General features: G+C 37.1%; 4 protein-coding genes and 1 pseudogene across 6 annotated transcripts; 2 read left to right on the top strand and 3 right to left on the bottom strand.

Annotated features, from left to right (window-relative positions):
• The first annotated feature begins 6,169 nt into the window (after nt 1-6,169).
• Nucleotides 6,170-10,833, top strand: LOC143603985 (beta-amyrin synthase 2-like). Of its 2 annotated transcripts, XM_077080609.1 has the most exons (19): nt 6,170-6,385; nt 6,473-6,658; nt 7,487-7,576; nt 7,658-7,855; nt 7,925-8,009; nt 8,088-8,254; nt 8,440-8,628; nt 8,699-8,812; nt 8,905-9,024; nt 9,123-9,245; nt 9,344-9,442; nt 9,593-9,649; nt 9,743-9,789; nt 9,861-10,014; nt 10,065-10,072; nt 10,108-10,285; nt 10,370-10,447; nt 10,513-10,596; nt 10,677-10,833. In XM_077080609.1, the coding sequence occupies exons 1-19, from the start codon at nt 6,185-6,187 to the stop codon at nt 10,797-10,799; spliced, it is 2,301 nt and encodes a 766-aa protein (XP_076936724.1). In that variant the 5' UTR covers nt 6,170-6,184; the 3' UTR covers nt 10,800-10,833. The 2 variants fall into 2 exon arrangements, with proteins under 2 accessions (XP_076936724.1, XP_076936719.1); XM_077080604.1 differs by lacking the exon at nt 10,065-10,072 and having other exon boundaries at nt 9,861-10,004.
• Nucleotides 10,834-10,861: 28 nt separating this feature from the next.
• On the bottom strand, nt 10,862-12,015 carry LOC143603974 (uncharacterized). Its single transcript, XM_077080597.1, has 3 exons — nt 11,699-12,015; nt 11,443-11,609; nt 10,862-11,321 (listed from the first exon to the last, which is right to left on the bottom strand). Exons 1-3 carry the CDS (start codon nt 11,898-11,900, stop codon nt 11,028-11,030), a joined length of 663 nt encoding a protein of 220 aa, XP_076936712.1. The 5' UTR covers nt 11,901-12,015; the 3' UTR covers nt 10,862-11,027.
• Nucleotides 12,016-13,134: 1,119 nt separating this feature from the next.
• On the top strand, nt 13,135-17,732 carry LOC143604001 (beta-amyrin synthase 1-like). The gene is made up of 17 exons (XM_077080616.1): nt 13,135-13,326; nt 13,849-13,938; nt 14,021-14,218; nt 14,841-14,925; nt 15,005-15,171; nt 15,355-15,543; nt 15,614-15,727; nt 15,820-15,939; nt 16,038-16,160; nt 16,250-16,348; nt 16,494-16,550; nt 16,634-16,680; nt 16,766-16,909; nt 17,013-17,190; nt 17,285-17,362; nt 17,428-17,511; nt 17,592-17,732. The coding sequence occupies exons 1-17, from the start codon at nt 13,135-13,137 to the stop codon at nt 17,712-17,714; spliced, it is 2,088 nt and encodes a 695-aa protein (XP_076936731.1). The 3' UTR covers nt 17,715-17,732.
• Nucleotides 17,733-17,821: 89 nt separating this feature from the next.
• On the bottom strand, nt 17,822-19,334 carry LOC143604010 (uncharacterized). Its single transcript, XM_077080621.1, has 5 exons — nt 19,173-19,334; nt 18,987-19,098; nt 18,572-18,893; nt 18,313-18,479; nt 17,822-18,234 (listed from the first exon to the last, which is right to left on the bottom strand). The coding sequence occupies exons 2-5, from the start codon at nt 19,089-19,091 to the stop codon at nt 17,941-17,943; spliced, it is 888 nt and encodes a 295-aa protein (XP_076936736.1). The 5' UTR covers nt 19,092-19,098; nt 19,173-19,334; the 3' UTR covers nt 17,822-17,940.
• Nucleotides 19,335-21,915: 2,581 nt separating this feature from the next.
• Nucleotides 21,916-25,141, bottom strand: LOC143603962 (putative membrane protein At4g09580; annotated as a pseudogene). The gene is made up of 4 exons (XR_013148195.1): nt 24,816-25,141; nt 23,468-23,733; nt 22,387-22,557; nt 21,916-22,305 (listed from the first exon to the last, which is right to left on the bottom strand). The product of XR_013148195.1 is annotated as a putative membrane protein At4g09580 (transcript).
• Nucleotides 25,142-25,448: the final 307 nt, after the last annotated feature.

Here is a 25,448-nt window from a genome sequence, read left to right as displayed (position 1 = left end):
TTTATACATATTTTAATTTGAATCCGGTAATCCATGAATACTCATTCTGGAGCTTATTGTCACGGACAATCCTATCAGACTTCATGTGGTGTTCGAAGGCTAGCCAAACGTCTGCTTATGATGAGGGTCTACTGGTTTTGTTCTGCGTTGAACTCGTTACGCGAGCGACAAAGCTCACCATCAGCGATGCGTTCGCCATGCAAACACAACTCATCATGATAATGTAGAGCAAGAATGGTGGATATTCTGAAGCATTAGATGTTTTTAAGCAATTCTTATAATTAGATAACATTAAAAGTAAATACTTCTTTTTCTTGCACACCACTTAATATATTTTGTTGGATAAAAACTTTTTTCTATGTAAATAGTTTTATTTAAATTATTTTATAATTAAGTGTAGCAATGTAGAGACATAATCACAAGACAATGAACTTCGAGAATTACAAACATGAGTAAACACTATATTCATGCAGTAGACAAAAAAAAATGGAAAAAAAAGTGACATGGACTACTCAAAAGGATTTTTTTTTATTTCCAATTTTTTAAAAAAAAATTAGAAATCTCACACACATTTACTAAAAATGTGTATGGCTAGTGGTTACTATCGGGATTGGGCCACAATAACACAAAATAAACGTGCAAATTACTTCAAATTACCAATCATTCTACAGCTCTCTTCTTCATCTAGACAGAAAATGACCGATTAATCGTTGAAAGGAAACGAAGGGTTAAGATTATTTGCTTGGTTCTCGCTCTTACAGCAAACCATGTTAGGTATCGTATCAGACATCTTTTTAGTGAATTAACACTAACTATATATTAAATACTGCTGCACTGTACAGGGATCGATATATGCCCGATGTGGGCCCTAGCTGAGTATGTGCTGCCACAATGGATCTAACGCGAAATAAATAAATAAGTAGTTTAAAATAATGTGTTGCGGTTATTTGCTTTGTGAATTGATGTTTGCAATGATCAAATACAAAGTGCAAACAGTGACAGAAGATAGCTGTAAAATAAGAGGTTCAATAGAACATATAATTAACACAAATAAACAACGAAGATTGTATTGTATTATGTAATTATGCATAAGAGATTACAAGATATAAATAGATTACATAAATACACTCTAATACCCTCTAATATAAATCATATACATAAATATCAATAACTTGTCTAATATCCCCCCTCAAGCTAAGCGTGGGAAACAAGCTGTAGCTTGTCCCGTAGAGCACAAATCTGTCAGTTGGCAACGGCTTTGTAAAGATGTCTGCAATCTGATCACGTGTAGAAATAAACTGAACAAAGAGTCGACCGTGAGCAACCTTTTATTGAACAAAGTGAAAATCAACTTCAACATGTTTCGTACGGGCATGAAAAATAGGATTTGCAGATAGGTATGTAGCCCCCAGATTGTCGCACCATAAGATCGGAGCAGATTTCATTGGCACTCGTAGTTCACGCATAAGCGAATCAAGCCATGTAAGTTCAGCGACTGTGTCGGCTAAGGCTTTGTATTCGGATTCAGTCGATGATCGAGAGACAGTCTTTTGTATCCGAGCTGACCAAGATACAATATTGGAACCAAGATAAATAGCATATCCCCCCGTGGATCGACGATCATCGGGGTAGCCAGCCCAGTCCGCATCTGAATATGCTGTAAAAGACTGATAATACGCATCAGTATAAGCATGCAAAGTAGAGCCAGACGACCGTTTGATGAGGAGACCATGATTCAAAGTGCCATGTATATATCGAAGAATACGCTTAACAGCACACCATTGATTTTCTGTCGGGGAATGCATATATTGACAAACTTTGTTCACAGCAAAGGCAATGTCAGGCCGAGTTAAAGTGAGATACTGAAGAGCACCTACAACCTGCCGGTAACGAACTGGATTTTCAAAAACCGGACTGTCACCAAGTGAAAGATGAGCCGTAGTGGAGCATGGGGAGGTAACCGGTTTGGATTGTAAGAGACCAGCCTTTTTTAAGATTTCCAAGATGTATTTCCTTTGAGAAAGAATGAGGTCCGAACCAACAGATTTAACTTCAATTCCCAAGAAATAAGACAGTGCACCCATGTCTTGAAGAGCAAAAGTGGAACTCAAGCTATGAACAACATGACTAATGGCAACAATTTAAAACCATCTGCTAGAGGTTGTAACAATCCAAACGATCCCACTACATCAGGACCCTTTCGACGTTGCACAAAAGCCATTACTTTACGTTCAGCTAGCACTAAAAAGGCTACTCCTAGTAGAAGTGGTAGAATTATTCCAAGTATTTCAGCTGGAACTGCTATGTACATTTTCTATTTTCTATTCACTCATGATCCCCACCAGAAAGACGTGTTTTCCATTTTTGAAATAAGGCAAGTAAGCCTCTTTGTCCCTCCCGGTTCGGCAGCAGAAGCATTCTCAGCTCCCGAAGAAGATGAAGCTACCGAGATAGGAATTAGGAGCGGCCGAGAAAGCTCTTGAGAAAGCCAACAATTCTATCTGGATCTTGATTCCAGGATTATATCATCAACATAAACTAACATGTAAAGAATAATGCCTGCAGAAGAGTAGATAAAAAGTGAAGGGTCGGTAGTGGACCCTTTGAAACCCAAAAGATGCAAAGCTTTAGATAAACGTTGAAACCATGCTCAAGGGGACTGTTTCAAGCCATATAAAGACTTGTGTAGAAGGCACAAATGGTCAGGTCTAGCTGGATCCACAAATCCAGGTGGTTGTCTCAAATAAACAGTCTCCTTTAAATCACCGTGTAAAAATGCATTTTGTACATCTAATTGACGAAGAGGCCACCCACGGGTAACTGCCAAAGAAAGAACAACCAGGATGGTGGTTGGTTTAACAACGGGACTGAAGGTTTCATGATAATCAACACCGGCATGTTGATTGAACCCTTTTTGCAACTAAGCGTGCCTTGTACCGTTTAATAGCCCCATGTTGGTCCCGTTTTAGTTTGTACACCCATTTGCAATCAACCACATTAACATTTGAGAAAGGTAGAACCTAAGTCCACGTGCCATTTTTCATCAGAGCCCTGTATTCCTCAGACATGGCTTGTTGCCATTGAGGATCCTTGTTAGCAATAGTGAAAGTCGTGGGTTCAGTGACAATTGGTTCAGTGGTGGTGTGAAAAGCCGAGGGATCATAACGTTTAGTTTTAGGAGGATTTTGGCGAAGATGTGCTGGTCTGGTGGAGGTATTAGGTGGGATAGATGTCGATGAGGTTGGGTGATTTGGAACAGATTGGTTCGGTTGTGTTTCAATAGAGGCGGTAGTATGTGAGTGGGTCGATTGTGGGCTGGTAACGTTCGGGGATGATTGTGCATCAGGGTGGGCAGTTTCGGGGCTGGTTTGTGGGTCAGAGACGGGCTGTTGTGGTAGGGATGGTTCTGGGTCAGTAGCGGGCAGGTTTGGTAGGTCTGGGTGAGCTGGTTGTGGGTTGGGTTGTCGGTCCGAAACTTGCAGATTTGGTTGGGTAGAAACAGGTTCTGTTGCAGGTTGTGTCGGAGAGCAACAAGAGAGTGGAAAGGAGGAGAAGTAAGGATCAGGTTGGGACTGTGTAGATTGGGACTGAGTAGACTGAGGAGAAGAAGAATGAAGAAAAGGGAAATATTGTTCATGAAACCGAACATGGCGTTCAATGTATAGGCGATGTGTTTTGAGATCAAGGCAACGATAACCATGATGGGATGGACTGTAACCAAGAAAGAGATAAGGTATGGAACGAAAGTCCATTTTGTGAGGATTGTAAGGACGAAGATGAGGATAACACTGGCAACCGAAAACTTTTAAAAAGGAATAGTCAGGTTTGCGTTTAAAGATGTGTTCAAAAGGAGAGACTTTGGAAGCAACACGAGAGAGGGAATCCTGTTAATCAAGTAGACAGCTGTATCAAAGGCAAGGTTCCAGAACCTTTTAGGGGCACCTGACTGGGCAAGAAGAGTAAGACCCGTTTCCACCACATGTCGGTGGCGTCTCTCAACAAAACCATTTTGTTCACTGGTGTGAGTACATGAGAGACGATGAATAATGCCCAAGGAAGAGAGAAAGGGAGAAAGAGATTGAAATTCCCCTCCCCAATCTGTTTGAATAGATTTAAGTTTAGTGTTGAATTGTCTTTCAACCATAGCATGAAAAGTTTTAAAGATAGCACATACATCGGACTTGTGTTTTAATGGAAAGATCCACATGTAACGGGTGAAATGATCAACACATAATAAGAAATAGGAATCCCCATTAAAGGATTTAACGGATGCAGAGCCCCAAACATCACAAAATATTAAATCCAAAACATTAGTACTAGTAAACGATGAAGTTAATAAATGTAATTTCGAGGATTTCCCCATGTGACAAGAATAACAAGAGGCACTCAAACTTTTATTGCTAACAGGAAGAGAAAATTGAAATAACATAGACTTCAAAAGATCTGGATGTGGATGTCCAAGTCTTCGATGCAATGTGTCAGAAGATGCACGAACAACAGAAAAAGCAACACGGTGAACAGGACGTGAAAGTGGAAGCCGAAGAGAGTAAAGCCCGTTGTCACTTGGACCTGTGAGGAGGGTTTTCCGCGTAAGCGTGTCCTTCACAGCAAAAAAAGTGGAGTGAAATTCAAAATACACATTATTATCAAAGCAAAATTGTTGGACAGAAAGGAGATTTCGTTTTAATTGAGGGACATGGAGGATGTTTGAAAGGGTAAAGGTTTTGTGTGGGGAGTAAATTTTGGTTGAACCAATGTGTAAAATAGGGAGACTTTCACCATTACCAACATAAAGAGAATCCTTACCATAGTATGGTTCTGAGTGATCAAGGCTGTGTTGATCCATAGCAGAGTGTCCGCTGCAACCAGTGTCTGGAAGCCAATTAGTTGTTGCCTGTGAACGGTAGTCAGCAAAGTTTGCTGAAGGTGGAGTAGACCTCATAGTACTCGGATCCCTGGAGGAATATGTCGAATTCCGCACCTGTAACAAGTACCAAAAACCATGTTTTGAGTAGATGCCCAAGAAAACTGATTTCTATTACCACCATTAGAGTTGTTGAAACTGTGATTGTTGTAGTTCCTAGAATTGTTGCGATTTCCACGACCCCGATTGTACAAACTGCGACCACCGCCCCGAGAGGCATAGTTTGCCTGATGATGTGGAAAAGCGGGCTGTGAAACCGAAGATTGTGGCTTAAGAAGGCCAAGTTGTGACATAACCTGTTGAAGAGCATGAACCGTGTCAGGAGGCAATGAAGGAGCCGTGACTGAAGAAGAGCTAGCCGGTGGTGTTGCGGCTGTAAAGGCTTGCACAGGGGCTGCTGGAGTCTTCCTGATCATGTATTCATAATCAGAGAGGAGGGCATGTAAATCTGAAAAAGCAGTGGGAAATTGTCGACCCACAATCTGTGATTTGAAGCCATCGTATTCGTCACGAAGGCCAGTTACAACTAGCATAACGAGATCTTTTTCCTTGTATGGTTCGCCAATATTGGCTAGGGCATCAGCATACTCACGTGCACGAAGCAGATAGGCAGCGCTGGTCTCATCAGCTTCCATCTTCAGACGAAGAAGCTGTGATTTGAGGGTGTATTCTCGAGATATGGTGTGAGGTGCAAAGGCACGTTCAAGAGCAGCCCATAATTCTTTGGATGTATCACCTTGAACATGCTGGAAGGCACTCTCAGAAATGGTAGATAGGATTAACATGCGAACATGAGCATCATTAGACACCCACGTTGCATGATTTGGGTTATGTTGGCTGACTGGCGGCTGGTCTTTATCAGTAGAAGGAATGGTGATGAACGGGTCTGGGCAAGGAATGGTGCCATCAACATAGGGAAAAAGGTTGTTGGTAACAAGGAATGGCTGGATTAATGTTTTCCAGTAGCCATAATTGGTTGTAGAGAGTGTAAAACCGAACTTGTGTGAGTTGTGACTCTGTTTTTCTGCTTGGGTGAAGGATGCAAGAAGTGCCATGGCAGCAGAGGGTGGTTGGCTGGGGTGTTTGACGGCAGAAATAAAAAAATTAGGGTTTGTAACCCTTTTGGCTCTTGATACCAAAATAAACAACGAAGATTGTATTATATTATGTAATTATGCATAAGAGATTACAAGATATAAATAGATTACATGAATACATCATAAATCAAGAGTTTGGTAGTGTGTATCTACTTACAGAAAGATGTGGAGATTGAAAATAGCAGCAGGAGGCAATAACCCGTACCTGAATAGCACAAACAACTTTGTTGGGAGGCAAATATGGGAGTTTGATCCAAATTATGGGAGTTCAGAAGAACGTACTGAGGTGGAACAAGTGCGTGCTGATTTCTGGAAACATAAAGATGTAGTTAAGACTTGCAGTGATGTTCTTTGGCGGATGCAGGTCCTGTTTCATTTCATACAAGTTATTATTCACTGATTAATGGTTATAAATATACTAATGTATGATATGTCGTATATTAACATGCAGTTTTTAAGGGAGAAACAATTTGAACAAACGATACCGCAAGTGAAAATAGAGGACGGTGAAGAAATATCATACGAAAAGGCTACAACCACATTGAAGAGATCGGTTAATTTCTTTACAGCCTTGCAAGCCGAAGATGGTCATTGGCCAGCTGAAAATGCTGGTCCCTTGTATTTCATGCAGCCTTTGGTAAGCTTTCATGGTTCCTTATATTATTTTTGAAACCCAGACAAGACCGGAAATGGACCCTAAGCCGCTTCGGTACTTTTATACCCTTCTATTTTGGGCCAGCAGTTAAACCAGTGACACGGTTTTGGCCTTTATGTAGCGCAACCAAAGTACAGTTTTACCTTAACAATAACAGCAGATCTATGCCAATTGCCGAACAAACTGAGGAACCAAAAGAGTGAGTTAAAATTTGGTTGTGGAATATATACATATACTAGAGCTAATTACACGGATGAGCCTTGTGGTTTACCCATATAACAAGTTTAGACCCTAATTTTTAAAAAATAAAAAATTGCATGGGTGGATGTTAAAATAGTTTTTAACTTTTCAGGAAATGACTAAAACACCCTTTTATTATATAATAAAAAGGGTAATTTATTGTTTTTTGGTTATTATATTAATGTTATGGATATATCAGTAATAGAAAAGTTAACATTGTTTAGTGAAAAAGGCCAGCAGCCAAGTGAAAAATGGGTAAATCCATTTGAGACGTCTGTGCATTTAATTATATATTATTACAATATATCATATTTTATTAAATTTGTATTTTTTTTTATATCTTTTTTGTAAGTCGGGGTCTCAACGAGAGCAATTCTCTCCTGGAATCCCCCCCCCCTCACACACACACAACAACAAAAAAAAGGAAAGAAAGAAAAAACCTTACTCGTTTTGAACTATCCAAAAAGTTATGTCTATATATTTAGTTTCTCTTTTTTACCACTTGATCTGTTATATAATATATAAAGATAATCCTTATCAACAGAACTCATGACAAATAACATATTGCAGGTAATGTGCTTGTATATTACAGGGCACCTTAACAGCGTTTTCCCAGCAGAATATCGAAATGAAATTCTACGGTATTTATATTGTCATCAGGTACGTACTATTATACTCAATATAAGTATTTAAAACCAACCTGTGTGAAGACATTAACAGACAGTCATGTGGAATGAACAGAACGAAGACGGTGGGTGGGGATTTCACATAGAGGGTCATAGCACAATGTTTGGTACCGCTCTCAGTTACATTTGTATGCGCCTTTTAGGAGAAGGGCCTGATGGTGGGATGAATGGTGCGTGCACCAAAGCTCGTAAATGGATTCTTGATCACGGCAGTGTTACATACATTCCATCATGGGGCAAAACATGGCTTTCTGTAAGACATTTTAATAATCTTATTATCATTTATGAAATTAAAATAAGCAAAACATGGTTCTTTTTTTAGATACTGGGGGTATGTGAATGGGCTGGAAGCAACCCGATGCCCCCTGAGTTCTGGATCCTTCCTTCATTCCTACCTATGCATCCAGGTTATTTCTCTAGTACTAAATGTATACAAAAATAATATGAAGTACTGTTTTTCAATTTAAATCTGAATCTAAATGCAGCAAAAATGTGGTGCTATTGTCGGTTAACATACATACCAATGTCATACCTATACGGTAAAAGATTTGTGGGTCCTATTACTCCATTGATTCTGCAACTTAGAGATGAGCTTTATGCACAGCCCTACAAGGAAATCAAATGGAGAAGCATAAGACATTTGTGTGCAAAGGTGAACCTTTTACTATTTTTACCAAAAGTGTTACAACTCAGTGAACGATCAGGACTAAGCGTAATTTCTAAAAACATGAGACCAAAACCGTAATATGAACTTATAACATAAACCATAATTAACTGTTTAAAACTCGTTAACATTTGATTTGCACAATAATTTATCTACCCAACTTATGACTTCAGGAAGATTTATATTATCCACACCCTTTATTTCAAGATCTAATGTGGGACGGTCTCTATTTTTTTACTGAACCTTTGTTGAATCGCTGGCCATTTAACAAACTGCGTGAGAAAGCACTCCAAGCAACAATGAAGCATATCCATTATGAAGACGAGAACAGCCGATATATCACAATTGGTTCAGTAGAAAAGGTGCATAACTTACCTAAATTATAACTAAATGATCTTAAATTTACTCACGGTTTTGGCATTTGATGATCAGGCTCTGTGTATGCTAGCATGCTGGGTCGAGGATCCAAATGGTGTTTGTTTCAAAAAGCACCTTGCTCGAGTTCCAGATTATCTCTGGGTTGCTGAAGATGGAATGAAAATGCAGGTCCCTGATCATACAAAAATTCTATAAAAACATGATTTTATATGAATTCAAATATATTTCAATAAGTTTTTTGATTGTTAATAAATGTACAGAGTTTTGGCAGTCAAGCATGGGATACTGCTTTTGCAATTCAAGCTCTATTGGCTGGTGATATTACTGAAGAAATTGGCTCTACTTTAATGAAAGGGCATGAATTCATTAAGGCTTCACAGGTCTCTAAAACGCAATATGCAAAGATAAGATGTTACATCAGAGATATGTACCTTTTTACTGGAGTAATCCTGACTAGTAATTAAATACTCTTGTGTAGGTTAAAGACAATCCTTCTGGAGACTTTAAAAGCATGCACAGACATATTTCTAAAGGATCATGGACCTTTTCAGATCAAGATCACGGATGGCAACTTTCAGACTGTACTGCTGAGGCACTAAAGGTATATTTTAGACAGCTTATTTAAAACTCATCATCACAAAACTCAAAAAGGCATCTCCTTATGATCTACTTACTGTCTATCTATATTTCCATCCCTAGTGTTGCCTCCTATTTTCAACCATGCCACCAGAAATCGTAGGTGAGGAAATGAAACATGAGCAACTGTATGATGCTGTCAACATAATACTTTCCTTACAGGTCAGTGTATATTGAAATTTTGAAATGTACAAATTTATGATATGTGAAAGACACCGTGTTTGATAAAAAATTTATATTTTTTTAAAAATACATTCTGTATCATCATATGTGATCTTAAATATGTTTTATTCCACTGCGATGATAATGAAGAGCAAAAATGGTGGATTACCTGGATGGGAACCAGCTGGAGCATCAAACTGGCTGGAGGTAGATATCTAAGTCGTATTAAAATATTGTTATTTAAGATGCACAAACTTTGATATATATATATATATGCTCTAAAGTTCTTTTTCATCATAGATTCTCAATCCTACAGAATTCTTTGTTGACATTGTCATTGAGTACGAGTAAGACTTCAATACAATTTAGCATTTCCATATTGGATATGTTAAACTACTGATAAAAACTTGTTGATTAGGTATGTTGAGTGCACAGCATCAGCAATGCAGGCCCTAGTATTGTTTAAGAAGTTTTACCCCACGCATAGGAAACAAGAGAGAGAAAATTTTCTTACAAGTGCAAGTGCATACCTAGAGAAAGTACAGATGCAAGATGGCTCATGGTTCGTTTCTGTTTTCTAACTTAAAATAGATCTCTGAACCAACTGGAAAGTGGGAACCAGTTTTTCTTGTTACTTTTTTAAGATAAGAAACTGTGGTAATTAGGTACGGAAAGTGGGGCGTGTGTTTTGTATATGGTACCTGGTTTGCCCTCGGAGGACTAGCAGCAGTTGGAAAGACGTATGAAAACTGTCCAACAGTTCAAAAAGGTGTTGAATTTCTGTTGGGAACACAGCTGGAAGACGGTGGGTGGGGAGAAAGCTACAGATCCTGCACAGAAAAGGTAACACCACAACATAAATACAGTGTTTAAGAAGCAATAATAAACAAATCACATAATGTAACAAAATGTTTCAAAAAGAAACAGAAATACATACCCTTTGAAGGTCGGTCCAATCTGGTGCACACCGCATGGGCAATGATGGGACTGATTCATTCTCGACAGGTTAGTTTTATAGTTTAAGTAACTTATAAATTATAAGATTTCAATTAATATGTTAAAATAAACAGATGGAGCGAGATGCAACACCTCTACACAAAGCAGCCAAGTTGTTGATCAACTCTCAGCTGGAAAATGGTGATTTTCCACAACAGGTAACTAGATAATAAAAGAAATAGAAATAACTGAAAAGCATAAACCAGTAAATTATATGATGACAAAATACCTAATGCAGGAAATGGCTGGAGTATTCAAGGAGAACTGCTTGCTACAATATGCGCTCTACAGAAATATATTCCCAATGTGGGCCCTAGCTGATTATCGCAAGCATGTGCTGCCACAACTCAAAGGAATCTAGAAGCATCATGCCAGTAACCAACTTTTATTTTAATTATGTGAAGGTACATAACCCAAAGTAATAAACAAAAAGTTGTTCCAAATAATATGGTGTTGCTGTGTGCTTGCAATGAAGACAGCATGTAATTACTGACAATATTTGTAGAATAAAAGGTTCAAAAGAACAATATAATATCCCGTTTAAGTAGCGAACAAACATAGTCAAGATAACACAAAAACCTTAAACATACTAAGACTGTTTTGAACCGTTGTAGACTGAAATTTCTGAATAACAGACACATGCTATGAAAATTGATAAAGCACCTAAAACTGCCGAAATAAAAGTGACCACAGACACGATTTTTGTGTGTTCCACAATTCCAGAAGGTACTTCCCAAACGATAACAGGTGAACTGGATCTAACACCCTCATTTGTTGATGAAAATATACAGCTTTGGTTAAGTGGGTCCCCTTTAATAATGCAATGTACTAACAAGTCGGGAGACGCAAACTCAACTCTTGTGTAACCGTGGTTTCCCAGTGGCTGCAGAAATAAATATAAGCGAGTCAAACAAGAAGAACATCCATACAAAACAACCAAACTGTAGATCAGGAAGAAACTTATAATCCTTAGAAAACAAACAACTGTTGAATCATTCACATACCGCATAGCGTGCATGCAATGGAATCTCGATGTTAAGATCCCAACAGCTCTTGTTTCTAGATAATGAGTCAGGGCTTAAATCCACATGAACCTCAACAACAGATCGATTTGCCCGCACAGTAGGAAACTCTAAATCCGTGTCCCCAAATGCAGAAGCACTACTAAACACTGCAAGAGTCAATGAAAACAGCATAATTCAAAAAATACAAATTAATCATGCTAGTAAAACTGCTTCATGGACATGCCCACTTACTTACCACCACGTTCAGTAAGATGTTGCAGCTCAAACGGGTCAGCAAACACTCCAGATGGCAGTCTCTCAATAACTATAGCCTCACAGGAGAGTGCGTGAAACTTAGATATAACTTCTGGCTGGAATCCAATTTCAACAGATGAAGTTAACCGCCGGTGAGAACCTTCACCAACTAACCACCGCTGCGTAACCGACAGTTTCAGCATAAAACTCTCTTTGTCACAGAAAGCATGAGAAATCTCGCTCGATATAAAATCTTGGAAAATTCGGTCGATTAAAGTATCATGTTTCTGAAAATATGCTTCTGTGATATATGTATGGCTCTCAAACTGAAAACATAAATATAAATCTTATTTACAATTAATTGTTTTTTGTTATTATTTCACTGTTAAGGGTATATCTGTAAATCTATAATTTATAATAAACTAATAGAAAAGTCAATGTCATTTAGTGAAAAGACCAGCCAAGTGAACAATGGGGACCTTCTGTGTCTCCTGATATTTTGGAACACATGCAATATAGCCATCTAGGTAAATCCATTTGGACCATCTGTGCATTTAACTCTGTATTATATTACAAAATATCATATTTTATTTTTAAACATATATTCTGTTTTATTATAAATATTTTTAAATTACAAATGCTTAAAGTACACACCAAAATGCTTAATATGCAATATTTATTTATTTAAGCTTAAATATATGTATATGTTATTCCTAAACATATTTCTTATATGTTAGCTATTGAATGAACAAACATATTTTCATAACGAACACACACGAACAGAAAGTCGTTCTTTGTGTTCAGCTTAAATGAGTGGATACAAAGTAGGCATTGGTGTTCGTTTACAGCCCTACCACAAATTTTAAATTGTTGGTCCTTCTATGCTATATGGTCGCATGTACTCCTAAATAGTAAACACAAAGGCCAAACTTCAGTGGAAATTTACTGCATAAAACCCATTTCCAAAAGAAGTAAATTATGGTAGGACATATAAATTTATGGCACCATGTGAGTACATGTTTTCAAAATAGATGCTGAAAGATTTTGACATCTATTAAAATCTGGCATTATTAGGGTGTCGATAGAAATGTCAAATGTGAGGCAAGAATACATCATAAATCAAGAGTTTGGTAGTGTGTATCTACTTACAGAAAGATGTGGAGATTGAAAATAGCAGCAGGAGGCAATAACCCGTACCTGAATAGCACAAACAACTTTGTTGGGAGGCAAATATGGGAGTTTGATCCAAATTATGGGAGTTCAGAAGAACGTACTGAGGTGGAACAAGTGCGTGCTGATTTCTGGAAACATAAAGATGTAGTTAAGACTTGCAGTGATGTTCTTTGGCGGATGCAGGTCCTGTTTCATTTCATACAAGTTATTATTCACTGATTAATGGTTATAAATATACTAATGTATGATATGTCGTATATTAACATGCAGTTTTTAAGGGAGAAACAATTTGAACAAACGATACCGCAAGTGAAAATAGAGGACGGTGAAGAAATATCATACGAAAAGGCTACAACCACATTGAAGAGATCGGTTAGTTTCTTTGCAGCCTTGCAGGCTGAAGATGGTCATTGGCCAGCTGAAAATGCCGGTCCCTTGTATTTTATGCAGCCCTTGGTAAGCATTCATGGCTCCTTATGTTATTTTTTAATCCCAGGCAAGGCCAAAAACGGACCGTAAGCTGGTTTGGTACTTCTATACCGTTCCATTTTAGGCCGGCGGATAAACCAGTGACACAGTTTTGGCATTTAAAACTTGGTTGTGGTAAACACGTAACTGAAATATATACATATAGTATTAGTATAGAGAGTCCTTGTGGTTTACTTATATTGCAAGTGTAGTCCCTAACTTTGAAAAATTACATGAATGGTTCTTACTGTTCACTCAAACGTGACATGGTCTTTGGAGTAGATGGACGTTAAAAAACTGTAAACTTTTGAGAAATTTCACATAAAACTAACGAAAAAATTTAACATTGTTTAGTGTAAAGGACCAACCATCTTACCGGTGAGTAACCAATGGGAACCATCTATGTATTTATGATATTTTGGAACCAAACATGCCATATAGGTAAACCATATATCTATAACATAATCCTAATCAACAGCATTCTCACATTTGACAAATAACAAATTGCAGGTGATGTGCTTGCATATTACAGGGCACCTTAACAGTGTTTTTCCAGCAGAATATCGAAAAGAAATTCTACGGTATTTATATTGTCATCAGGTACGTACTATTATGATTCAATATATGTATTTAAAACCAACCTTTGTGAAGGCATTAACAAACAGTGATGCGGAATGAATAGAACAAAGACGGTGGCTGGGGATTTCACATAGAGGGTCATAGCACAATGTTTGGCACCGCTCTCAGTTACATTTGTATGCGCCTTTTAGGAGAAGGGCCTGATGGTGGGGTGAATGGTGCGTGCACCAAAGCCCGTAAATGGATTCTTGATCATGGCAGTGTTACATACATTCCATCATGGGGCAAAACATGGCTTTCTGTAAGACGTTTTTATAATCTTATTTAATACATGAAGTATTTAAAAAGTTGAACTAAGCCAAAAAAAAAAGTATTGACGGGTATTTAGGGGTGTAAACGAGTCAAGCTGTTTATGAACTACTCGAGATCGGCTAAGTAAAAGCTCAAACTGAGCCAAGCCTAAACGAACTTGAGCCCGGAGTCAAGCCTATATTGGAGCTCATGTAATAAACAAGCCAGAGCTTCACATATTGAGCTTAGCTAGGGTCATGGCAATAAACGAGCCTATTAATTGTATAAATTTTATTTAATATATTTTAACAAAATAACCATTAACATATATATAATCTATAAATACATATACATAAAAGTAGTTATATATGTATAGGGAAAAAATTAAGTCATTAGCTATTATACGAGCCAAGCCAGACCGACCTCAAGTTTGAAAAACTACTCAACGGTCAAGCTCGAGCGTTGGATGTATATAGAGCTCTAAACAAGCTGAGCTTGACCGCCACTATACAGGACCGAACCAACAGCCAGTTTGGACTCAAATATCAAACCCATTTTGTCACAGTAAAATATTTGTACTTTGTTACTTTTATAAACCAAACATACCATACCTATACATGGCTCTTTTTTAGATACTTGGTGTATGTGAGTGGGCTGGAACCAACCCAATGCCCCCTGAGTTTTGGATCCTTCCTTCTTTCCTACCTGTGCATCCAGGTTAGTTCGTTAGTACCAAATGTATACTAAAATAATATAAATGTACTTTTTTTATTTTTAAATCTGAAACTAAATGCAGCAAAAATGTGGTGCTATTGCCGGTTAACATACATGCCAATGTCATACCTATATGGTAAAAGATTTGTGGGTCCTATTACTCCATTGATTCTGCAACTTAGAGATGAGCTTTATGCACAGCCCTACAAGGAAATCAAATGGAGAAGCATAAGACATTTGTGTGCAAAGGTGAACCTTTTACTATTTTTACCAAAAGTGTAACGATTCAGTGAACGATCAGGACTGTAAGTGTAATTTCTGAAAAACTGAGACCAAAACCGTAATATTACCTGATTACATAAATCATAAGTGTTTAGAACTCTTTAACATTTGATTTGGAGAATAATTTGCTTACCCAACTTATGACTTCAGGAAGATTTATATTATCCACATCCTTTATTACAAGATCTAATGTGGGACGGTCTCTATTTTTTTACTGAATCTCTGTTGAATAGCTGGCCATTTAACAAACTGCGCGAGAAAGCACTCGAAACAACAATGAAGCATATTCATTATGAAGACGAGAACAGCCGATATATCACCATTGGTTCAGTAGAAAAGGTACATAACTTAACTAAATTATAATTAGATAATCTTAAAATTACTCACCGTTTTGACATTTGATGATCAGGCATTGTGTATGCTTGCATGCTGGGTTGAGGATCCGAATGGTGTTTGTTTTAAAAAGCACCTTGCTCGGGTGCCAGATTATCTCTGGGTTGCTGAAGATGGAATGAAAATGCAGGTCACTGATCATACAAATATATTATAAAAATGATTTTTTATATGAATTTAAATGTATTTCAATAAGTGTTTTGATTGTTAATAAATGTACAGAGTTTTGGCAGTCAAGCGTGGGATACTGCTTTTGCAATTCAAGCTCTATTGGCTAGTGATTTTACTGAAGATATTGGCTCTACTTTAATGAAAGGGCATGAATTCATTAAAGCTTCACAGGTCTCTAAAACGCAAAACGCAAAGACAAGATGTTACATCAGAGTTATGTACCTTTTTACTGGATTAATCCTGACTAGTAATTAGATACTCTTGTGTAGGTTAAAGACAACCCTTCTGGAGACTTTAAAAGCATGCACAGACATATTTCTAAAGGATCATGGACCTTTTCAGATCAAGATCATGGATGGCAAATTTCAGACTGTACTGCTGAGGCACTAAAGGTATAATTATACAACTTATTTAAAACTCAAAAAGGAATCTCCTTGTAATCTACTAACTGTCTATCTATATTCTTTATTTATATCCCCAGTGTTGCCTCCTATTTTCAACTATGCCACCAGAAATCGTAAGTGAGAAAATGAAACCTGAGCAACTGTATGATGCTGTCAACATAATACTTTCCTTACAGGTCAGTGTACATTGAAATTTTAAAATAAATAAATTTATAACATGCGAATGACACCGTGTTTGATAAAAAAATCATATTGTTTTAAAAACACATTCTGTATCATCATATGTGATCAATGTTTTATTCCTCTGCGATGATAATGTAGAGCAAAAATGGTGGATTACCCGCGTGGGAACCAGCTGGAGCATCAGACTGGCTGGAGGTTATATCTAAGTCGTATTAAAATATTGTTATTTAAGATGCACAAACTTTGATATATGTATTCTAAATTTTTTTTCATCATAGATTCTCAATCCTACAGAATTTTTTGTTGACATCGTCATTGAGCATGAGTAAGACTTCAACATAATTTAGCATTTCCATATTGGATATGATATATAAAATAGGTTAAACTCCTGACAAAAACTTGTTGACTAGGTATGTTGAGTGCACGTCAACAGCGATGCAGGCCCTAGTATTGTTTAAGAAGTTTTACCCCATGCATAGGAAACAAGAGATTGAAAAATTTCTTACAAGTGCAAGTGAATACCTAGAGAAAGTACAGATGCAAGATGGCTCATGGTTTGTTTCTGTTTTCTAACTTAAAATAGAGCTCTGAACCAACTGGAAAGTGGGAACCAGTTTTTCCTGTTACTTTCTTAAGATAAGAAACTGTGGTAATTAGGTATGGAAAGTGGGGCGTGTGTTTTATATACGGTACCTGGTTTGCCCTCGGAGGACTAGCAGCAGTTGGAAAGACGTATGAAAACTGTCCAACAGTTCAAAAAGGTGTCGAATTTCTGTTGGGAACACAGCTGGAAGATGGTGGGTGGGGAGAAAGCTACAAATCCTGCACAGAAAAGGTAACACCACAACATAAATACTTTTTTTAAGTGTTTAAGAAGCAATAATAAATAAATCACATAATGTAACCAAATTTTTCAAAAAAAAAAACAGAAATATATACCCTTGGAAGGTCGGTCCAATCTGGTGCACACCGCATGGGCGATGATGGGACTGATTCATTCTCGACAGGTTAGTTTTATAGTTTAAGGTAATTTATAAATTATAATATTTCAATTAATCTGTTAAACGAACAGATGGAGAGAGATGCAACACCTCTACACAAAGCAGCCAAGTTGTTGATCAACTCTCAGCTGGAAAATGGTGATTTTCCACAACAGGTAACTAGATAATAAAAGAAATAGAAATAACTGAAAAACATAAACCAGTAAATTATATGATGACAAAATACCTAATGCAGGAAATGGCTGGAGTGTTCAAGGAGAACTGCTTGCTACACTATGCGCTCTACAGAAATATATTCCCAATATGGGCTCTAGCTGATTATCGCAAGCATATGCCGCCACAACTCAAAGGAATCTAGAAGCATCATGCCATTAACCAACTTATTTTAATTATGTGAAGGTCCATAACCAAAAGTAATAAACAAAAAGTTGTTCCAAATAATATGGTGTTGCTGTGTGCTTGCAATGAAGACAGCATGTAATTACTGACAATATTTGTAGAATAAAAGGTTCAAAAGAACAATATAATATCCCGTTTAAGTAGCGAACAAACATAGTCAGGATAACACAAAAACCTTAAACATACTAAGATTGTTCTGAACCGTTGTAGACTGAAATTTCTGAATAATAGACACATGCTATGAAAATTGATAAAGCACCTAAAACTGCCGAAATAAAAGTGACCACAGACACGATTTTTGTGTGTTCCACAATTCCAGAAGGTACTTCCCAAACGATAACAGGTGAACTGGATCTAACACCCTCATTTGTTGATGAAAATATACAGCTTTGGTTAAGTGGGTCCCCTTTAACAATGCAATGTACAAACAAGTCAGGAGACGCTAATTCAACTCTTGTGTAACCGTGGTTTCCCAGTGGCTGCAGAAATAAATATAAACAAGTCAAACAAGACAAAGGTCCAATAGAAAACAAACAACTGTTGATTCATTCGCATACCGCATAGCGTGCATGCAATGGAATCTCGATGTTAAGCTCCCAACCGTTCTTGTTTCTAGACAATGAGTCAGAGCTTAAATCCATATGAACCTCAACAACAGATCGATTTGCCCGTACAGTAGGCAACTCTAAATCCGTGTCCCCAAATGCAGAAGCACCACTAAACACTGCAAAGAGTCAATGAAAACAACATAACTCAAAAAATATAAACTAACCATGCTATAAAACTGCTTCAAGGACATGCCCGTTTACTTATCACCACGTTCAGTAAGATGTTGTAGCTCAAACGGATCAGCAAACACTCCAGATGGCAGTCTCTCAATAACTATAGCCTCACAGGAGTGTGCATGGAACTTAGATATAACTTCTGGCTGGAATACAATTTCAACAGACGAAGTTAACCGCCGGTGAGAACCTTCACCAACTAACCGCCGCTGCGTAACCGACAGTTTCAGCATAAAACTCTCTTTGTCACAGAAAGCATGAGAAACCTCGCTCGATATAAAATCTTGGAAAACTCGGTCGATTAAAGTATCATGTTTCTGAAAATATGCTTCTGTGATATATGTATGGCTCCCAAACTGAAAACATAAATATAAATCTTATAAGTTACAATTCTTAAATATGATCAAGATTAATGAAAAGGAACAAACTTTATAGTTTATAGTTTATACCAGCTCGGAAAACAACGATGCAGGCGTGTGTTTGCAATAGGTAATACCAGCAAGAACAGACAATATGATACCCAGTCTCAGGTGAAGCAGGAGTTGATATTCCATGAAACAACTAGAAGATTACGTAGTGTTAGTGATATACAGTGAATTTATTAGTGATTAGTGAAGAGGCATTTCATCGATCACCTGGTGTGCACAACTCGCAACACAGGAAGTTAATTGTATTCCAGAACCAGAATGAATCTGCAATTGATCTGTGAGGTGTAAAGTGTAAAGCTTTTAACAAACGGAGGTTAATAATAAATCAATCAAGCATCTGATAATATGTTGATTTAATGTTGCCTGGAAGATGAAGATCAAGATGTGGAAAGAAGAAAGGATCCATTTAGGAGCCTGCACAGTTCCACTAAATTAATTAACTCATTGGTGGTTTCGGTTCAGTTTATTCGGGTCATTTTTCGGTTTTGGTTTGGTTAATTTAGGTTAATAACAAAATTTAAAATTTAGGCTAAACATGAATGATCCAAAAAGCTATAAATATATGACATATGAATGACACGGTTCGGTTAATTAGGAGTACAAAAATTAACTGATAATTGATTTTTAATTAATTTGATTTTCAGTTAAATTTGGTTTTTGGTATGTTATTGCTCACACAATTCAATAATTCACGGGTTTTGTAGGGATGACAGCTTTGAACAATGAATTTGAATTGTGCAGACAACGACATTGCATGTGAAGGAATCTATCAGCTTTTATTATATTAGCTGCATGTGAATGAATACGATGTCTTTTTGTATGACACGTATTATCACTTTGACGTGTGAAGGACGACAGCATTGCTCTGGAGCTTTGCATGCATTATCACTTTGGCAGGTACATTAAGGTGGTAGCAAACAAAGCTTGGTTAGTTGGAGTTAGTTAGGTTAGTAGTTTGGTTAGTGGGGTTAGTTTGTTCGTTTGGTTTGTAAACTGGTAACATAACATATTTCCTATTCCGCTATTCACATCAGCGGATTAAGGGTCCAATCATTGCCACGTTTAATACGCCATTGTGAAAGACTGATCATCATTCCATTATCTCCTAATCCGCTATTGTCAATACCTGAGTAACCAAAATCCTTTTTTTTTACTTTCCCATTAACCTAATTTTTTCATTAATAAACACCATTTAAAAAATAAAATTCCAGACTTACGTTTAAATTCACAAAATTCAAGACTTAATTAATCTTTGAATGTTTGTAAAGTATGCATAGTTTCTTTTTTTAGTGAAAAATGATTATATTATATGTTCCGGTTTAAATAAAAAGCGTAATAACATTATGTCAAGTCGCATAGATCATGTGTTTTATCTAACTCTTCCTTTACCATCACGCATTGGGGTTTACATTGGGCCCACCCCTCTTCTCTCTAATGCCCGTTAAATGGGTGGTTCCCTCGTGTAGAGGTGCACAAAATCGGGTATTATTTAAACCTGAAACTGGGTAGGAACCGGTTCCGGGTATAGTCGGGTATTTGACCGTGTTTTGACCGGTTCTTCCGGGTTTTTTTCGGATTTTTTCCGGGTATTGCTGGTTCCGGGTCGGTTCCGGTTCCGGGTATGGTTTCGGGGAGAAATCCTATACCTGGTCCTACCAGCGGATCGGGTACGAGTAGGAACCGGTTCCGGGTCGGGTCCGGGCCCGGTTTTTTTGTGCACCTCTACCCTCATGTTTAACAGCCATTTTTAGTACCTGTCGCGTGATGTTCAAGGTGATAAAGGCTGATGTAGCAATGAACGTTAGCCTATAATGCCTAGTCTTATGATAACAATTAGTCCAAGATGATTCCAAACAGTTTTGTACAATTTTATGCATCAGTGTTTATCTAATAAGGTTTTGAAACTTACGTCTCTAAAACTAACTAATGTTTATCTAATAAGGCCATGCGTCTACCATGTTTTTGTCCTGAAAACCAGAACCCACACATGCGGAAGCCTCATGCGCCATGTTTGCTCTTGTTATATCATCGAATTAGTTTTTCATCTTTCGGGTTATTCGAAATGGATTCCTTAAATTTGGACAAGTGAATTCAATCAAAACTAAAAACCAATTTATCTATTTGAATTAGGGTTAACACAAATCTAACTCTAGTTCTGAGAAAATAAAAAGGATTTTTACAAGACAAACAAACAAATAGAAATATATATTTGAATTCGAATATTCAAGTCGGTTAGGGATGAGCATTACAAAATTGAGTCAGTAGTTAAGTCGGTTCAAAAACAGAAAATGATATTCGATCTTGTAATTCAAACTCAGTTTGGTTTGGTTTGAAGTTTTGTTTTCAAGTCCGATTCGAATAATGAATAACCTTAAAGGCATCACTTGTTGCCACTAAGAACCATGACAGTTATACAAAAGCAAACAATGGCATACCAAATAATAAGTTACTATTCAATATATAGAAGTTTACATCTTTAAAACACCTTAAACATTCAGCAGTACCAGTCTCACATTACACAAAATAAAATCATAGCAAGAATCAATCTTTTCTAGGGGTGAGCAATAACTGAATCGTTAACCAAAACCGAACCGAAAACCAACGAAACCAATCCGAAAACCGACAAAACCGAACCGATATAACCGAACCGAACTCTTCATTTTTTAATATTTTCAAGCTTTTTTTCCCTCTATTTCATGTATTATATGTATTAATAGTTTAATAATATCATTTACATGCATTTATATCCATTTCATGTACTAATATTTCAATTTCATATATTTATACATTCATTTATATAGTTATGCATTTTCATGTATTTTTAAGCAAAATTTTAGCCCAAATTTGAGATTGGTTATTAACCGAAATTAACCGAACCGTACCGATAACCGATCGATTATGTTGGGTCAATGCTAATAACCGAACCGAACCGTGCACACCCCTTTCTTTTCCATATACTTCTTAAATCTTTACATTGACAAATCTATTTTCCAACATAGACTAAATTACATTTTACCAATTTGCCCTTCTACAGAAGAGAACAAGTTGTAAACAATAGTGCAGGACCCTTTTTCCTCTCCAACACCCGCAGCACGAACCTCCAAATTTCAACCCGAGGTCGTTATTGAGGGTAGACTTGTAATTTTGTACAGATTCCAAACCTCAATAGGGGTGGGTCAGAAACAATATAATCAAATCTTGAAACAAATTACTATGATGGTATTTTCTTGCTTATAAGTGTAGGGATGACAGACGCAAGCCCGATGAGAAACAAGGTTCTGATTGATGTGATGTCATATAAGTCTCCAATTGATTGTAATTCCCCAAGCGTTATTTCCGCCTGTCGAATTATAAATAAACATTAAACCACAAAACTAAAACTAAAAAAAATAAGAAACTAATGAAAACTTTATAACAATACCCTGACGGTTACGTAAGCAGCTGGAATGAGCCCAATGCTAGTTGCCAGCAAGAATATATGATATGGCACGTCAACTATAGGCGAAGCAACGTTAATAAACATATTAGGTAGTGTCGGTGTCAACCTTAAAAACAGCATCTAATTCAACAACCCTTCTCGCCTTTTAGCCACCTAAGTAACCAAAACAAAATTCATCAATCAATCAATCAATCAATCATACCCAGTAAAATCCCACCGATAGCAGAGCTATAGGTAGGGTCTGGGGAGGGTGGGATGTAGGCACACCGTACCTCTATCCAAAGGAATAAAGAGGTGGCTTCCAGAGAGACCCTCGGCTCTAAGAACATGTGTATGAAGCAAAAAAAAGGAAATCAAAGTTTAACAGTTATATAAAAAACTACTACTAATTATAATAATATTAATAATAAGGTCACAGTTTAACCGCAATATAAAAGCTAATAATAATAATAATAATAATAAAATATGTAAGGGAAATACCATTATGGTATGTGACCTAAATAAGTTAAGTCTAAGCCCTAAGGTATTCAATTCTCTCTAAAAATCCTTAACTTTAATTCTACTTCTCCACGAATTCCTATCCTCAACCATGTCCTCGGAGAGGTTTAGGTCTATCAAATCATGCCTAATCCTCTCATCCCAAGTCAATTTCGGTCGTCCTCTACCCCTCCTCCCCTATATAGTAATGTTTTCTACGGATCTAACAGGATTCGTCGTCTGTCTTCTCTTTACATGTCCAAACCATCTCAATCTCCACTCTCTTATCTTGTCTGCTATGTTCGCCACCCCTAATCTCTCGCGAAGCACAACGTTTCTTATTCTGTCTAGCCTTGTGTGCCCACACATCCAACGTAGCATTCTCATTTCTGCTACCTCCATCTTCCGCACTTGTGCCTTCTTGATGGCCCAACAATCTGTTCCATATAGCATTGCAGGTCTAACTGCCACCCTATAGAATTTTCCCTTCAGATTAGTCGGGAAACTCTTGTCGCACAAAATTCATCATTTCATCAAATACGGATAACAATAATAATAATTAACGAGTTGGGCATTTGGGCCTTACCTGGGCTTGGAAAAAAACCAACTTATCGGGCCACAGAGACGAGATAAGGGGGCGGCCGATCAAATTAGATAAAAAGTAGCAAGACGATGCACCAGCTGTAGCAGCAAAGACAACGAGGGCTACACAAGACCCCAAAGAGAGACCCCGCGAGTAGTGACATGAAAACAGTTCCCGGGATCATAAACGTTTGCATGAATATGTAAACCGTGCAATATCCCACCAAGACTTGGATAGTATAGTCACTTGTATATCTCTCAAGATTGTCTCTAAGAAAGTCAAGAATATGAATTACAAGATTAAATACAGAATATAAATTAAGCTAGGCCTTTTCAAAATAACATTTACAAAAAACTGAATTACAAGATTAAAAATATATAAAATACAAGATACAAAAGCATATATTTAGTAGGGGTGTAAACAAGCTAAGCCTCTTGCGAGCTACTCGAGAACGGATCAATTAAAAGCTCGAAACGATCCGAGCCGATCCCGATCCTCAAATAAAGCTCGTTATGTTATGGAGCTCGAGCCTAGTATGGGAAGATCGTTAGGCTTGTCAACCCTTAACAAGCCTTGTGATTTTTTAAGTTTTTAACTCTTTTGGATTTCCACATACAAATTCACATTGCACGGCCGAGCTTGAGCTTTGGCTCATTTAAGGTACTACAAACAAGCTCGAGCCAAACTTAGGCCCGTTAAGCTCGAGCTTGAAACGATGACTCGAGCTTTAGAAAAGGAGCTTGAGAGCTCGAGCATAGCTCTTTTACAACACTAATGTTTAGAATAGTTGTTGATTCAAATCAAATCAAATCAATCATACCCAGTGGAGTCCCACCAATAGCAAAGCTATAAGTAGGGTCTGGGAAGGGTGGGATGTAGGCACACCGTACCTCTATCCAATGGGATAGAGAGGTGGCTTTCAGAGAGACCCTCAGCTCTTGGCTACATATGTATGCAGCAATATAAAAGGAAATCAAAGTTCAGCTATAGTATCATTGGTAGTAGCACGTAGTAAGAATGATAATACTATCTATCTATCTATATATATATATATATATGAAAAGAAAATACCATAATGGTGTAACTTTATTGTTGATTCAATTCCATGAATATGTTTTTGTACATTAGATTTTGCTCAATGAAGGCTAACTTTATTCTTGGTTATGTGTTTTTCTCCTCTTATTTTATTACACAAACTTAAACTTACAAATTAAATAAACAGTTTTAAATTCAATCAAAAATAAATAAAATCCAGAACTTGTAACACATAACAGATCCAGTTTCTTAAAACTTAAGCATACATACAACAAAATTACAAATAATAATAATAATAATAACAATTAGTAATTACCTAAGAATATGAAGATCTTCAGGTGTTGTTGGAAGCTTAAGAAAGCTGTAATCAGCTTCCGGCAGGGTAAGATAAACTCCGAATAGACCAACAGCAAAACTCAATACAACACCAAATGCACACCCAATTTCCCAAAATGTTAACGGAAACTTTGACGATGATGATGATGAATTAACTTTCAGTTCTACATTATAATCCTGGGTTTGCATTAAAGTTGGTTCTTGATCCATCTAATTGCGTTTTTGTTTGACCAATTTGAGGGTTTCAGGTGAGAAATTGGTGGGTTTTATAGAGAAGAAGTAGAAACCCTAATACGTTAATTGGTGTTTATGGTGGTGATGAGTTGGAATAGATTATTATATTGGGTGCTAATTATTATTATTATTTGACCATTTACACTCCCAGACATTATACGCAAGTTATGGTTTAGTCATAACTCTCCACCCCTATGGGATATGTGCCACGTGACGCCCAATCACTATTATTATTTTAAATAATAATTAATAATAATAATAATATTGCTGCCATATGCCATAGAATGAAGAATAGCAGCAGCGAGTAATAATCATCATCATCTTCTATCTCTATAACCCACCGGAATAAACTGCCGGAAAATATGTCCATCCCTTCCAT

The sequence above is a fragment of the Bidens hawaiensis genome, unplaced genomic scaffold, assembly GCF_021521415.1.
Source record: "Bidens hawaiensis isolate Kalapana, Puna unplaced genomic scaffold, B.hawaiensis_p1.1 tig00001961_1, whole genome shotgun sequence".
Classification (NCBI taxonomy): domain Eukaryota; kingdom Viridiplantae; phylum Streptophyta; class Magnoliopsida; order Asterales; family Asteraceae; genus Bidens; species Bidens hawaiensis.
Note: the sequence above shows the minus strand (reverse complement) of the source record. Positions and strands in the feature narration are given on the sequence as shown.

Excerpts from the sequence above, each read along its gene's own strand:
- LOC143603985 (XM_077080609.1), top strand. The coding sequence starts at position 6,185 with ATGTGGAGATTGAAAATAGCAGCAGGAGGCAATAACCCGTACCTGAAT. Across the intron at positions 6,659-7,486 it reads TGTATTTCATGCAGCCTTTG|GTAATGTGCTTGTATATTAC; the intron begins GTAAGCTTTCAT and ends AACATATTGCAG. Across the intron at positions 9,790-9,860 it reads GACATTGTCATTGAGTACGA|GTATGTTGAGTGCACAGCAT; the intron begins GTAAGACTTCAA and ends CTTGTTGATTAG.
- LOC143603974 (XM_077080597.1), bottom strand. The coding sequence starts at position 11,900 with ATGCTGAAACTGTCGGTTACGCAGCGGTGGTTAGTTGGTGAAGGTTCT. Across the intron at positions 11,610-11,698 it reads ACATCTTACTGAACGTGGTG|TGTTTAGTAGTGCTTCTGCA; the intron begins GTAAGTAAGTGG and ends TGACTCTTGCAG. Across the intron at positions 11,322-11,442 it reads CATTGCATGCACGCTATGCG|CCACTGGGAAACCACGGTTA; the intron begins GTATGTGAATGA and ends TTATTTCTGCAG.
- LOC143604001 (XM_077080616.1), top strand. The coding sequence starts at position 13,135 with ATGCAGTTTTTAAGGGAGAAACAATTTGAACAAACGATACCGCAAGTG. Across the intron at positions 16,551-16,633 it reads GAGCATCAGACTGGCTGGAG|ATTCTCAATCCTACAGAATT; the intron begins GTTATATCTAAG and ends TTTTCATCATAG. Across the intron at positions 16,910-17,012 it reads CAGATGCAAGATGGCTCATG|GTATGGAAAGTGGGGCGTGT; the intron begins GTTTGTTTCTGT and ends TGTGGTAATTAG.
- LOC143604010 (XM_077080621.1), bottom strand. The coding sequence starts at position 19,091 with ATGGAATATCAACTCCTGCTTCACCTGAGACTGGGTATCATATTGTCT. Across the intron at positions 18,894-18,986 it reads CATCGTTGTTTTCCGAGCTG|TTTGGGAGCCATACATATAT; the intron begins GTATAAACTATA and ends TTATGTTTTCAG. Across the intron at positions 18,235-18,312 it reads CATTGCATGCACGCTATGCG|CCACTGGGAAACCACGGTTA; the intron begins GTATGCGAATGA and ends TTATTTCTGCAG.